Source organism: Ochotona princeps, chromosome 8, assembly GCF_030435755.1.
Source record: "Ochotona princeps isolate mOchPri1 chromosome 8, mOchPri1.hap1, whole genome shotgun sequence".
Lineage (NCBI taxonomy): Eukaryota > Metazoa > Chordata > Mammalia > Lagomorpha > Ochotonidae > Ochotona > Ochotona princeps.
Window position 1 is genome coordinate 15,543,655 of NC_080839.1, and position 15,005 is coordinate 15,558,659.

The window sequence follows — 15,005 nt, forward strand, 5'->3', positions numbered from 1 at the left end:
GTAGTCCTTCCGCTTCTCCCACTACTGCAGCTAGGCCTCTGTGGCTGGCCGAGAGGACACACAGGTGCAGAGACTCGCCAGTTGCCATCTGTGAGGAGGCTGTGAGAGCTGGTACACAGACCTGGGCTACCAGGCCAATCCTTCCTGGGGAAATGGGATGAGGATGATCCTCAGAGCTTGGGCATAGGCAGCGGGGAGCTCTCAGGGCTGCCTTGGCCTCCTCCCTGGAGAGTGATAGGACTTGAAGGTCCCCTTGAGGTGGTGTTGGTATTCTCACCTCTGTGACACCTCTTGGCAAGGACTGCTTTCAGGACACTGCAAGGCTTACCTGCACTTTTGCCTGACAAGCTGTCTCTCCCAAGAAATGCACCTTCTTGTGCCAACTTACTCATTTGGCTAGAAATTCAGTCACATGCCAAAGTGGGTACAGAAGGCCAGAGAGTGCTATTGGCAGAGCGAAGGCAAAGGAGTCGCATTTTACAATTTATAAACAAGGACATCTGGTGTCTCTCTTGTGTTATATTTTAATAAAAGACAGCTCCCAATATTGCTCATGCCAATAGTTAAGAGAAAAAAACACACATACACAAAACCCTTTCCCAGCACTTAAGATAAAGCTGAACTTGGAAGGAATTCAACAAAAGCACAAGATACTGCCCAAGTGGTAGATAAGCTGGAGAATTTGGGAAAGCCCAGGGATGGCAAATAGGTTTCCTTCAAGTACCAACTCCGTCTGGGCATTGTACTTGGAGGGCCACGATAAAACAGCTCAATTACAAAGAGAACCATGATCGATTACTGATGTCTGTGGTGGGTGCAGGAGGAGGGGCAGCAATGTGTGTGTCATCTCCTGTTTGTGTTCCCTGGAGTGGACCCCACACCCCACCAGACTCTGGGAGACCCAGGACTGTCACTTACATATAGCCATCCACCATCCTCTTGGCATAGTGTGAGGCCTCCTCAAAGGCCTGGAGGTAGGACAGGACCTCGGACACGATGCTCAGCATCCGCAGCGTGTAAAGGTTGGTGTCGGCAAACACGGGCTCCTGCTTCTGCAGGCACTCGCGGCATAACTTCACAACCTGCAGGGCAATGTGAGATCTGTCCATTACCACCGCACCAGTGCACATGCTTAGTTCATATATGGAAGCGCCATGGATGTGAGGGCGATCTGTCACCAGGGTGGAATTGGCTGATCTGGCTAGGCGGGTGGCCCCTTCCTCCCTCATCGCTCCATGTGCGGCCCTCCCAAGGCTGTGCTTGGTTGAAGAGGACGACCATCCCCGCTAGAGGAGAACCGGTCTTTGGTCAAGGGTATACGAGTAGCTGCGCTCCCCTGCTAGAACCTCCAAACAAGCTCTCAAGGTCCATATGGAAGCGCCATGATGACCTTGGACAGGAATTCTTCTAAGGGGCTGGGGAAACTGCTGAGGGAGGTGGGGGAGTGCATGTTTGTGATCTAAAGTGGTCCTCTATGGCTAAGATGTAGGGATGGGAAAGGTAATGGTAAGAGATATGGCTGACAGCTAAACACATTGTTTCCCACCACAATGCACTAAGATGGGTATGACTAATCTTTCCATTTTGCCAAAGAGACTGAAGAGGTGGTGAGTACTTCAGCAAAGTCAGAGTTAGTCAACAACAGATTCACCCTAATCAGTCAACCTCCATCTTAATCACCATCCTGGCAGTTCTTCACCTTGTGCATTGAAATCAGCTGGAAATAACTTCAAACACATTATCTCAAATTCATTTTAAAGACATGTCCTAACTCAGATTCATTGGAACTGAGTGTCTGGAAGAGTGACCCTGGTTATGTCATTTACATAAGACCCTCGGTGGTCCTACACATAGGAGACTGAACAATCAGGCCCTGCTGGAAGCATATGAGATGGACGAGCAGAGAAGGGAGTTCCCAGGAAGCTAAGAGACCCCGCAGAAGGATGCTGCCCTGGCCCTGTGAGGAGTCGGGTGGGCCTGAGCCCACTCCGTTTGGAGTCAGGATCTTCTGCCTGATGCGTGTGTAGACCTGGGCTTGGGCACATCTCCACGAAGTCTAATGCTCTCTGGGTTGTAGTAGTCCTTTGTTCTCCTTTTCTTGTCTTGTTGCTTTCATGGGAGAAAGTGGACATGACTTTTTTGGGGTGGGGGTTCTAAAATGAGTGAAAACTAATATTGCTTTTGAGGCATTCCCAGAACTCATGTAACAACTGACAAAATGAAGACTGCCAATAATTTTATCCTAGAGACAATTCCCTAAACTCCATGGGGACCATGTCCTGCCCTACATCTGGCACTACCAAATTTGAATGGTGAAGAGGGAGAAATGAGGAGGACTTAAAAAAAAACCAAGGGGAGGAGAGCCCATGACTTGTTCCAGCTCTTAACTGGTGCCTGACACCTGTCTCCTCGCGTGACAGAATTCCTGGGGGACAAGGAGCATGTCTTGGGTTGCTCACCCCAACAAGGATCACAAATACACACCGAATTAGTAAAGGAGGGAGAAGAAGAGCACAGGGAAATGAACACAGATTAACCTCCCTTAGGTGTCCAAACCCAGCTACACGCTGGTTCGCTTAATGAACCTGGGGGAATATGCCGACTCCCAGTACTTGGGTTTTGTTGATGACACATACAAATCTGTATTTACAGCAAGCTGCCCAGATTATTCAATATAATTGGTTGGCAAGTCAGGGCTTGTCAGTGGGTCCCAATTCAGAAATCACCTAAGGGCTTTTAAAAAATCTCCATAACTGGTCCCATTTCCAGAGACTGCAGTGAAATTATCCTGAAGGGTGGGGATGCCAGCATTTTCCAAAAGTTGCTCTAATATCCTGCCAAGTGAGAATCTGCAGTACATCGGGAGCCACTGTTGACCACTCAGTTGGAGAGACTGGAAGCTGCAGTCACACAAGCACCGGCTTACAGGAAAGCAAACCACCCACTTGCATGGTCTCCTTTCCTCCCTCTCCGACTCCCCCAGGGACTTTGTCAGGCTGCCATGGGCAGTCACCAAGAACGCATCCCTAGAGGTACTCAAAGCTGAAGGGCAAGAAGAGTTAAGGTCTCCACAAAGGGGACAACTTCAAGAAAAAACAACCTGTTGGTTGGCCTCTCCATCCTCACCCCAGCCCCCTCTCATCCCTCCTCTGCATCCTTCTCCTCTACAAGAGTGAACCCTTACCTCATGGTACAGACCCTCCGAGCGAGCCTTGTCTATTTTCTCCAGAGTATCCTTGCAGTGCTGTGTCATCTCTTTCACCTGTTCCTGAGATGGCTGGAAAAAAGTGAGACCTGGAATCAGAGACCCCTTCGCAGAGCAACCCAGCCTTCTGAATAACCGTGACCTTTTACTGAGTGCAACACAAGGTTAATCCCTTCCTCGTTGAGTACTTGGTGTTCTGTGAATACTGCTGCAGAACCCCAGAGCTGTTCCAGTTCCCTCCTCACACAAGAACTGCCATAACTAAAAAAGCTAGTTCCCATTAGGACATCATATTAAAAAAAAAAAAGCACCAATTATTTTTTCAAAAATCAAAGAAAAATTCACTTACTATAATTTTTCATATCAGAGGCTCTTCTGTGAAACATTTTTTTGGCTTAAAAATAACTTTATTAATTATCCTAAAATATAAAATGACATTTATAAGCTACAAAAACATTGATGCAACATGAAAAAAAAATAGAAAAAAGTAAAAACATCCTCAAAATCTACCCAAAGATGGTCAGGTTAGCAATTGGGGGAGTATTTTTTTATATCTAGAAATAATAATTAAAGTATTCATGTCCAACCAGTACAGAAGAAACACTGCAGTAGACTCAAATATTTCTTTAAAAAAAAGATTTATTTATTTATTTTTATTGGAAAATCACAGTTGAGAGAGAGCGATTTTCAATCTACTGGTTCACTTCCCAAATGACTACAACAGTCATAGCCAGGCCTATGAAAAGTTTCTTCTGGCTTCTTCACTTGGGTCCAAGAGCCCAACTTCTTGGGCCACCCTCCACTGCTTTCCCAGGCCATAAGCAGAGAGTTGGATCAGAGTGGAGCAGGCCCATATGGGATGCCAACACTTCAGCAGAAGCTCAGACTATGTACTATGGCGCCAGTCCTGGAGCAAATATTTCTTAACTGGAAAAACATCATAGTTTTGTCTATGACATGTTTTATTTACTCAGTTTATTACAGACATTTCCCTGCATCTGTGTAAAAATATCTACAGCATCATTTTTAATAAGTAGGGTTTTCTCCTGCAAGAAGTTGGAGTAATTTCTCCAACCAGCTCCATGGTTGTCCAATGTTTTCACTATAAGAAATTGGGCTCAAATGAGCCCTTGAGGTTTGCTCCTCATATTGTTTTGCAATGTCACCCTCAGAATGCGACCAAAAAGTAACAGGAGAGTGTTGGGTCCAACAACCACACATCCTCTCCGTGGATGGAGATCATGTCTCCTCCATTTCCCAGTGAGCATTCCACAGCAGGTGCTGATGCTGCAGGGTTGCAGGTTCCTGCCTGGCTCCTAGGGTCAGCAGCTCCTAAGCAAAGGGACATGATACTTGCTTTTATGCCTGCCTCACTCCATTCAACTTTTGTAGTCCTCGCCTGCCCCGTCCTCCTTCCCACATTCCTGTATGTCTGTGTGTCTAGCTCTCCTTGTCACATGACCTGACCCTCCCTACACACACACAGTGGATGTGCTCACCAGTGCTCTGATGCAAGTCGCCTTGGCCTTGACCTTAGAGCTGAAGGAATTTCAGGCTTCATACAGCCTTCCTGTCTGCTTCCTTCCTGCTGTTTCCACTCCCAGAATGTTGTTTGTCCTCTGTTAAACCGAATCTTGCCTTGGTTCTAGGTGAGCTATTTCAGCATGTGTCTGCTTTCCTGCACTTATTTGAATAAAGTGTTTTAGTAAAAAGGGGTCTGTCTCTGGCCCAGTTGTACAGAATTCCGTGGCGAGTGGTCTGGAGGTGGATCACCATTTGTCTAACCTACATTTTTAGTTTCATCTATAGCTTGTTGTCACCCATAGTAGTGGGTGACATAGTAATGACTTATTTTTTTTAATGCATTTAGGTTATTATCATCAGAACCCAATCTACTGGAAGTCTCATGATCTTTTTTCAAAAAGTTCAAAATTTGTAGGAAGCTTTCTAGGATCATCAGTAGCTTGCTAGGTAGAGAATCTCAAACAGAGGGGCCGGTATTGTAGTGTTACAAGTTAAGTCTCCATCTGCAGTGCCAGCATCCCAAATAGGCGCCAGTTCCAGTCCAGGCTGCCCCTATTTCCAATCCAGTTCCCTACTACTGTGCCTGGGAAAGCAGTGGAGGATGGCCCAAGTGCTTGTACCCCTGAACCCATGTGGGAGACCTGGAAGAAGCTTCTGACTCTTGGTTTCTGGCCATGGTGGCCATTTGGGAAGTAAACTAGCTGATATAAAATTCTTTGTCTCTGTAACTCGGCCTTTTAAATTTTTAAAATAATAAAAGCAAGCAGTTAGATATTAAAAGTCCAACTCAGTTTGGTATAAGAAAGCTCTAGAAGTGAATCCTTTTTCTTAAAAAAAAAAAGATTTATTTATTTTCTTGCAAAGTCAGATATTCAGAGAGGAGGAGAGACAGAGAGGAAGATTTTCCATCCGATGATTCACTCCCCAAGTGAGCCGCAACGGCCGGTGCGCGCCGATCCGAAGCTGGGAACCAGGAACCTCTTCCGGGTCTCCCACGCGGGTGCAGTGTCCCAAAAACCTTGGCCATCCTCGACTGCCTTCCCAGGCCACAAGCAGGGAGCTGGATGGGAAGTGGAGCTGCCGGGACTAGAACCGGTGCCCATATGGGATCCCGGGGCGTTCAAGACGAGGATTTTAGCTGCTAGGCCACGCCACTGGGCCCGTGAATCCTTTTTTTTTTTTAAAAGGAGGTTATTTCTAAGATTCCCAAAATGACATAGCAGAAAGGTTACTCCTTAGTAAATTCAAAATGTGATCAATCTATCCTGAGAAAAGAAACAAGGCCACCCCACGTGGCTCTACTTTTCTGAATAAAGGCAGGAGCCTTCACATTTACAGAGAGGATTTAAAGAAACACCACAATGGAACAGTGTTCTCTCCAGCAGCATCGAAGTAAATAGAAAATAAAAGAAAGAGCAAAACAGGAGGGGCAGCAATGGCCTTGCCTTGGAGGAGGAGAAACTGGAGGGAGACACACAGAGGAGACCGCGAAGGGAGCTGGAGAGGGTGGAGACCCAGAGAAGAGAAGCCAAAGGAGGCAGCAACAGAGTAAGAGAGAAGTCGGTTGCTCAACTTGGAATAAACAAAACATTCCTACTGTGAAAACCACAGTTAAAGGCTGCAAAGAACAAAAGAAACCCCTTGGAAGCCTACACACAGACACAGAGCAACAACTGAGGAAAATGCTACAGCCCTCAGAAGGTTCCAGTCCAGGGGCCAACACTAAGCTGCCACTGAGGACAATGACATCACATATGGAAGCGCTGGTTCAAGTCCCAACCACTCTGCTTCTGATCCAGCTCCCTGCAAAGGCTCCTGGGAAGGCAGCAGGAGATGGGCCAAGATGGCTCAAAAGGGCAGGAGGCAACAGAAGATGGCTCCTGCCACCATGTGGAAGCCTAGGATGGAGTGCCTGGCTCAGTCCTGACTGACCGTCACTGCCATCCGGGGAGTGAGCCAGCAGATGGAACTCTTCCCCTCCTTCACTCGGAAGCTCTGCCTTTCAAATCAACCCTGTCGGTAGTGTGAAGACTTCTGGCTATCAGAATTGTGAAACAGCTTTGTGTCTGTGTTATAGCAGCCCTATAAACATACACATGACACTATTTGGCTCCTTAATTTCCCCCTTAAGGCCTGGTGTTCATGGGCCCAGCACGATGGCTCAGTGGCTAAACCCTCGCCTTGTACGTGCCGGCATCCCATATGGGCACGAGTTTGTGTCCCAACTGCTCCATTTCTCCGCTGATGGCCTGGTGAAGCAACAGAGGATGGCCCAAGTCCTTGGGACCCTGAACCCATGTGGGAGAAGCACACGGCTCAGGCTTCAAACCAGTCCAGCACCAGCCACTGCAGCCATTTTGGGAGTGAGCCAGAGGATGGGAGATTTTTCTGTTTCTCTCTCCTTCTTTCTCTGTAACTCCACCTCTCTAACTAAAAATAATTATATCTTTTAGAAATAAATAAATAAATTTGTAACCAGAAGTGTCTGGAACCTGAAAGGTATGAAAAGGGAGAGATAAGTGGAGGAACAGCATCGTTTGAGCATTAGCGCTGACATCAAGTGACCAAAGGTATTGGCAAAGGGCTGTGCTTTCGTACCAAGGAGACAGATTTGCCTGAGGTCTTTGCTCTGCCTGGAAGCAAATTTTTTGCCCATATGCAGGATGTAGAAGTTTATTTAGAAGTGTATTTGCATTCTAAACGCACTGGTAGATTGTCAGTTATGTAAGAACTAGTCAGTTCTCCCACTTGGGCTGGCTTCTCATTTAAAACCCCTGTGTGATTCCTCAGGCCTGACCCTAGGCAACTGCAAAGGCTTCATTCATCTGGCAGGTTTCACAGGGCAGGAAGGCAGAGAGGCTGCCTTTCCTACAACAGATTTGGTGTTCGCAGTGTCCAGGGGGTTCTGTAGTCAGGGACCAAGGCCACCTGCCTGGTCATGCTCTTCCATGGAGTCGCTCTCTCTCTTTTAAGACTTTTTTTTTTTTTAAAGATTCATGAATCTTAAATGCTCACATGCTCCCACGTGTGAAAGAGATCGATTTTCCATCTAGCTAGTTTACTACCCAAACAGCCACAATGATCAAGGCTGGGCCAGGCCTAAATCAGGTGCCAGGAGCTTCTTCCTGATCTCCCATATGAGTGGCAGAGGCCCCAGTACTTGGGTCATCTTCTGTTGCTTTCCCAGGTACATTAGTAGAGAGCTGGATTGGAAGTGGAACAGCCGGGACTCCAACTGATGCTCATGTGGGATACCATCACCACCGGCAGTGGCTTAATCTCTTGTGCCACAACACTGGACCCCGTATTTGTACTCCTGTGTTTCACAGGCCCTGGTTGAGATTCCCTCAGGCTCCCAGTTCACGAGTAAATGGAACAACTTCCCCAAACACACCTGGCAAGAGGTGATGCCAGGACACTGGCTGGGGAGTGCCTGCAGTGCTCACAGGCCGGCCCTGTCACTGGAAGCTAACGGACAGGGGCACATGGGCCGGCTGTGAAGTCCACCCTGGGCTGGCTCTGGGAGAAGATGCAAGCCCTAGGAGGATGGCCATGTGTACCTTGGGGTTGTCCTTCACCCCCAGGAAGAGGTCATCCTTCAGCCCTTTTTGGCAATGCTCGCAGGTGCAGTCAAAGTAGTACTGCTTCTTCAGCTGCTTCTTGCGTTCTTCGCTCACACTGAGGAAGTCGATATAGGACACTGTGAGCTCCTCCCCTTCTGAGATCTTGCCCAGGGCCCGCAGCTCAATCCTGGAGTGGAGTAAAAGGAAAAGAGTCGGTCAAGACCAGGCTTCAAGTGATCAAACCTCACAGGCATCAACAGAGAAAATCCCCATGCCGCCCCCCACCACCAGGAAAAGGGGAAATCATAACAGTTTTCTGAAAAACAAACTTCTTCTCACTAGAACAGTCAAATCTGTTCCATTCAGTTAATCGCTGTCGATATTTCAGAGTCCAGTTTACAGCTGAACTTGGTCATGGAACCCTACATAACTTCCATGCTTGCTGTTCTCCTTGCATATTTAGCTGCTAATTTTTTTTTAAGATTTATTTATTTTATTGCAAAGTCAGATATACAGAGAGGAGGAGAGACAGAGAGGAAGATCTTCCGTCTGTTGATTCACTCCCCAAGCGGCCGCAATGGTTGGGGCTGAGCCTAACCAAAGTCAGGAGCCCAGAGCCTCTTCTGGGTCTCCTATGAAGGTGCAGGGTCCCAAGGCTTTGGGCTGTCCTTGACTGCTTTCCCAGGTCACAAGCAGGGAGCTGGATGGGAAGTGGGACTGCCAGGTGCCACCCATATGGGATTCCAGTGTGTGCAAGGCGAGGACTTTAGCCACCAGGCTACCGCACCGGGCCCCTTAGCTGCTAATTCTAACAAAGGAGTGGGAAAAAAATGAGGAGCAAGCTCCGAGGAGACTTGAAGATCATTTCTATGTAGTCCAAGGACACTCTCAGAAAGACACATCTCATAACTCACGGTTTCAGGCCATGTTTTTTTCTAACTTTTTATCCTGAGTTTAGTTTGATGATTCAGGCATATCTTACCTAAGGTAGAAGTGACTTAACCCCTGCCTTGGACAAGTCTCTTCTCACCCTGAACCCCAGTCATCTTCCATCTCCAACACTCTATAATTCTAGAGTTGAACTGAGTTGCAAACAGGCAACTTATTTATTTCTTACAGAGCTTAGCAACAGAGCTCAGAGCAGAAGAGCCCAAGAACTACAAAAATTTCAAGAAAAAATTCTCTTGATCTTCACTCTACAGATCTAGAACTCAAACTCAGAAGATACGGTGAATTGTCCAGGAACTTGCGGTGGGCGCCGACACAGACTGGGCTGCACCAATCACTACTATCCTTGTAATGCAAAGCCTAAACTTCTACATGGAGTTTTGTTCTTAAGAGTTGATTGAAGACCATTTCAAGGGCTTTCAAGTTCAATCTGAGGAAAAGATTACCCTATGGCCATTTGGTTGTCATGGAAAAAAAAAGTATTGCAGATTTGTACAACTTCTTCCAAAAAGGTCTATTCAAATGATTTACCTATTTTTAAATTGAATCTTTTTTCTCACTGTTGAGTTTTGTTGCTTGTTATACATCCTGAGCAATAATTTGTAAATGGTTTCTCTCACTCTGTTGGTTGTTCACTGTGCAGAAGCTTCTCAGTATGAAATAATCGTATTTATCCAGTTTACTTTTTGTAGTCTATACTTTTAAGGTCATATCCATAAATTCTTTGTCCATATCAATGTCCTAGAATGTTTTTCCTGTATTTTCTTCCAGTAGCTTCTTAGTTTGGGGTTTTACATCTAAGTCTTTGATCCACTTTGAATTGATTTTTGTACTTGGTGATACATAGGGATCTAAGTCATTCTTTTGCATGCAGGTATCAGTTTCCCAACATCACTTATGGAAGAGATTTTCCTTTTGGTCAAAGATCACTTGGCTGTAGCTGCATGGATTTATTCCTGGGTTCTCTATTCTGTTTCATTTTTCTATGTGTCAGTTTTATGCTGGTGCCATACTGTTTGGGTTATTATCTCTTTATAATGTTATTTGAGATCAGATGATGTAATCCCTCCAGTTTGATTTTTTTTTTTGCTCAAGATTTCTGTGGCTATTCAGAGTCAGTTGTGGTTCCATATGAATTCCAAGATTTTTTTTTCTATTACTGTAAGGAATACTATTTGTATTTTGATGGGGATTACACTAAATCTGTATAACACTTTAAGTAGCATGAATATTTTAATAAGAAAAGTCTAAAGTAAACTTCAATGTAAGCTACTAACTCATAGTTAGCCGGAAGCAGTTAGCAGAATCCTATGAGTAAATATCACAGTTAAGGGTGCTATTCTTAGAGTCCAGTCTGGGTGAGAAGTTGAGAATTATAATCAAGCATGCCAGTCTTTAGTAAATCAGTAACATCAACAGACCTCATTTCACAGTGAGCAGGTCCAGGGGACAGAGGTTCTTGCTAAGATGATGTGGACTAAAAGGTTCATGCTGAAAGACTGGAGGAGCAAAAGTGTGAAATAAAGAAGGGACAGGAAAGAAGCAAAATTATGCAAAGGCAAGGCAGGTGGTGGGTGAGCAAGTAGCAAATGGTTAATGCAAATGCAGTAAAATACACAGCATTCCATGAAGACTATAGATCCTAGGCTACAGAAGGGCGTTACAGCCCAACAGCAGCCACAGAGTCTTGGGAAGGGGAACAAGGGAAACCCAGCAAACCAGGCAAGTAAGGGAGATGGGTCAGAGGAGCAGGGAGGTTTGGAAGGACTGACCCACCTCATCTGGGTGTGAAACATGGATTTCACTGCCTCATGACTGAAAGACAAAACAGACACCCGAATGGGAATCATCAATACCATTGGCTGAGCCAGTATGGCTAGCAGGCTACACAGCATTCTGGGTTATACAGTCAAAGCTTTGGCCGTGACAACAACCTTTACCCCGGCCCTTTCCAGCAGAACTCACATGACAAGGGGCAGAGTGCACTGGGTTTGGAGTGAGAAGTTCTGGATTCAAGGACACTCAGCCGCCAACAAGCTAATTCCTTCCCTTAGACCTGTTCATTCTTGTAACCTGGTAAGGAGTGAATTCTGCACTTGAAAGTGTAGTGCTAAGAAACGCATGGCATGTTTTTCCACTAACAAGCATCCTGGATGAATAAACATCACCTCTTCGGATGCCTAGCTTGGAGGAGAGTTTGAATTGCATGTGACGACTAGTGAAGTCATACAAATAGAATGTTAAAAAAAAATATTGGGATTAAAATTAATATCCTAACATCACGCCCAGGCTTCTTTCCACTGCAGTAGGCAGCTAGGCCGTGAAGACATCTTCTCTTGCACAAAAGCCACGAACTCTAGGCAAAACGTAGCTGCTCAAAATTAGTAGATGCAAGAAAGCCAGAGCAAACACCAGAGATGACCTGAAGAAAGTGTTCCCAGGTTCCCTGACTGTTTCACATGGTCACAGGGTGAGCCCTTGGCCACCACTGCTTAGGGGAACGACTTCTAGAACATCTGGCTCCCTTTGTGGATCAATTTGATCCTCCCTGCCCGCCAGGCTAGCCCAAACAGCAGCCCCTCAAGCGAGGATTCCAGGGGTCCAGGCAAGGGACCCCTAGAGCAGGAGTCCAGGCAAGGGACCCCTAGAGGTCTAGAAAGGGAAACACAACAATGAGGACGTATTATCATCTGCACTCAAAATAGACTTCCCTATCCTAGGTGACCTTCTGAACTACTTAAGAGCCTGGTGTCAGAAAAGGGAAATTAAGGAGTCTGGTCATATTGGGGCTGAGATCTAGTTCTCAGCTAAGAATCAGAAACCCATATCTTTTGCCTCTAGGAAGTTTTGGGAAGGAGACTTGTCCATTCTGGGTGGATCCAAGTCATCCGGCACTGTCTTCGGATCTCAGCACTTCAAAGGGCACAAGCAGCTCATATCGCTCATGTCTCCTTCCCTCAGCCAGCCCTAGCCACTGTCCAGAACAGTTGGGGTTTAGCCACTTACTGATTCTTCTCCATTCATGCCCCACCCCTCAGAGCCACTCTCTGCTCTTAGGTCTCTAATCTGTGACTTCCAGATGAACAGGGTTGACCTCTTAAAGCTGCCATCACCCAGCTTGTTTTGCTCTCTGGCCTCTGGCTGGGTTTTGGCCAAAGGGGCGAGATCCAAAGCTGAGAGGAGAAAGAGATGGGGAATATTAAGCCCATGGTATAGGGAGGCCCTGGTTTCTCTAAAGTTATAGCTGTGAGCCACAGTGGAGCTATTGGGGAGCACCCTACCATGGCCCAGCTCTCACTATGTCTTCCACTTGCCCCTCTAGGTCTAGGGATGTTAGTGGATGTGTTACCCCGTCAAGTAAGGTCCGTAAGAGTGTCTTTGGATTCCTGCTGGGACCTGGGCTGAGCTGTGTCCCTGTCAATCCACTCGTGGTCCACATTGCTCTGCAATAGCTCTAGACGGACAATGTCAGGGCTCACATTTGTAAATAGTCTTAAAAGTCAGAGGCATGTCTAACAACATCTAGGTAACCTCAAGAAACATGCAGAGATTCAGATCCATGTGGAATCCTTCGCTGTCCTTTTTGTTACCTTCCTCCCAGTCACAATTATTCTGGAATGAGATTTCCTATCTGCGGCACCTTGGAAGCCCATGCTTATCAGGTTCAACAGGTGTAGCGCACACACCATCAGGTCTCCCCTCCACCATCACACAGTTCCAGCAGAAGATACTCACTTGCCATTGTTAAATATGACAGTGCAGTTGGGCCAACAGTTGTGGTTCACCAGGCCCAGGTTAGGGAAGATGCCCACACCCACAGCCTGCAGGCCTCTCTGGTCACTGAGAGTGAAACCATTGCAGTTGATCTGCCAAGGGAAAGGATACAAAAATGTCAGTCAACAGACACAGATTAGGAACAGAACACCATCCTAATAAGGGAAGCAGAAACTAGTAGACCCAGGCCAAAGATGATGGAAACGTTGGCTCCCTTTCTGTGCCTGGGTTTAATATGAGTATTCCTCAGCCTCTGGTCTGGTTTTTCTCTCTGTGTCCCGATTTGTATGTGTGTCCGCTTGTCTCTCCCCTGCTTCCTTTGTCTCAACTCCTCTAGCTGCTCATGAAATATTAATTAATGTTCCTTTTGGGTTAGTTTGTACCTGTCCATAATTTTTTAAATACGATGAGTGCCTATCCGGCACGGCAGTCTAGTGGCTAAAGTCCTTGCCTTGCAACTGCCAGCATTCCATATAGACACTTGTTCATACCCCGCTGCCCCATTTCCCTTCCCTTCCAGCTTCCTGCTTGTAGCCTGGAAAAGCAGTAGAGGATGGCCCAATGCCTTGAAACTCTGCCTCCGCACAGGAGACCCGGAGGAAGCTCCTGGCTCCTGGCTTCAGATCAGCTCAGCTCTGGCCATTCCGGCCACTTGGGGAGTGAATGAATCAGCAGATGGAAGATCTTTCTCCCTGTCTCTCCTCCTCTCTGTATATCTGCCCTTCCAATAAAATAAATAAATCTTTAAAAAAATATGATGAGTGCAAGATTTAACAGTTATCTGGCAAATTGAATTAGTTATTATTGATATAGCATTTGGATGACTTTCTTGCAAATTGAATTAGTTATTATTGATATAGCATTTGGATGACTTTCTTTTCTTTACATTTGAGACACTTGCATTCCATATTAAAAAGTGTCTGGATGAGTCTTGGATCCGTTTTCAGTTCCAACTTCCTGCTGATACACCGCCTAGGAAATATCAGGTATAGCTCAAAAAGTTGGGCCTTCTACTCCAATAGAAGATGTGGGTTGTTTTTTATTCATGGCTTCAATTCAGCTCATCCCTGGCTGTTGCAGTCGGCCACATAAATCAGCAAATAAGAGATGTCTCTACAGGTGGGAGATGTCTCTCTCTTTCATATTAAAAATTGAATATAACCTAGAATGTATTGAGTAACTATGCACAAAGTTCTACCTTCTATATGAATACACACTGTACCTACTATAAACACAAGCACAATTACATACTTGCATGACTGTTTACTATAGCTATAGCAGAGAATAGACTCACTTTCTCCATTTAGTCTTATGGGACATTTAGCAAGTACCTGGTGTTAAGCTGTGAATGTCATTAGCAAACCATATTAGTTCAGGCAAATTCTTTCCTTTTCTGAGCACTGGCTTTCCCATCTGCAGGTTGAATAAGTTGGACTGGAATAAGACTGTTGGGATCCTTTTGACTATGGGCCTTGGTGATTCTGTGCTCTGTGTCTCCAACACCCAGCATGGGTCTGTCACATCAATTTGCCCTAAGCCTGCAGAGCAGAGTGATTAAGAGTAGAAGCTCTGGCATCAGGCAGACTGCCCCTGGGTACTTTGGGCACCACTGATCATATGATCTTTGGAGGTCATGTAACCTTTAGAGGGCCTATTTTCTGTGCGACAAAAGAGGACTATTACATGTTGGGCTCACCTTGCATTGCAATAATACATGGAAAGCTAGGATGGCTAATTTTGCATGCCAACTTAGGGCTTAGATATTTGGTCAAGCAGTATTATGCATATTTCTATGAAGGTGGATTTTTTTAAAAATGATATTAATATTTAAATTGGTGAACTCTGAACAAAGTCAAGTGCTCTCCGTGATGTGAGTGGACCTCAGCCACTGAGTTGAAAGCCTTAAGACTGAAGACTGAACTCCTTCTGAATAAGAAGGACCTCTGCCAATGGACTCTTTACATGCAACACTAACTCTTTCTCGGATCTCC

General features: G+C 45.9%; 1 protein-coding gene across 2 annotated transcripts in view; it reads right to left on the bottom strand.

Annotated features, from left to right (window-relative positions):
- SMYD1 (SET and MYND domain containing 1) overlaps window positions 1-15,005 on the bottom strand; it is a 34,998-nt gene that overhangs the window by 2,841 nt on the left and 17,152 nt on the right. The window contains exons 4-8 of one of the 2 annotated variants that reach the window (XM_004590734.3): window positions 12,976-13,106; window positions 11,017-11,055; window positions 8,290-8,479; window positions 3,185-3,277; window positions 919-1,082 (exon numbers count right to left, since the gene is read on the bottom strand). In XM_004590734.3, coding sequence (XP_004590791.2) covers window positions 919-1,082; window positions 3,185-3,277; window positions 8,290-8,479; window positions 11,017-11,055; window positions 12,976-13,106 — 617 coding nt within the window. The remainder of the gene's footprint in view (window positions 1-918; window positions 1,083-3,184; window positions 3,278-8,289; window positions 8,480-11,016; window positions 11,056-12,975; window positions 13,107-15,005) is intronic. The other variant, XM_004590735.3, reaches the window with a different exon arrangement.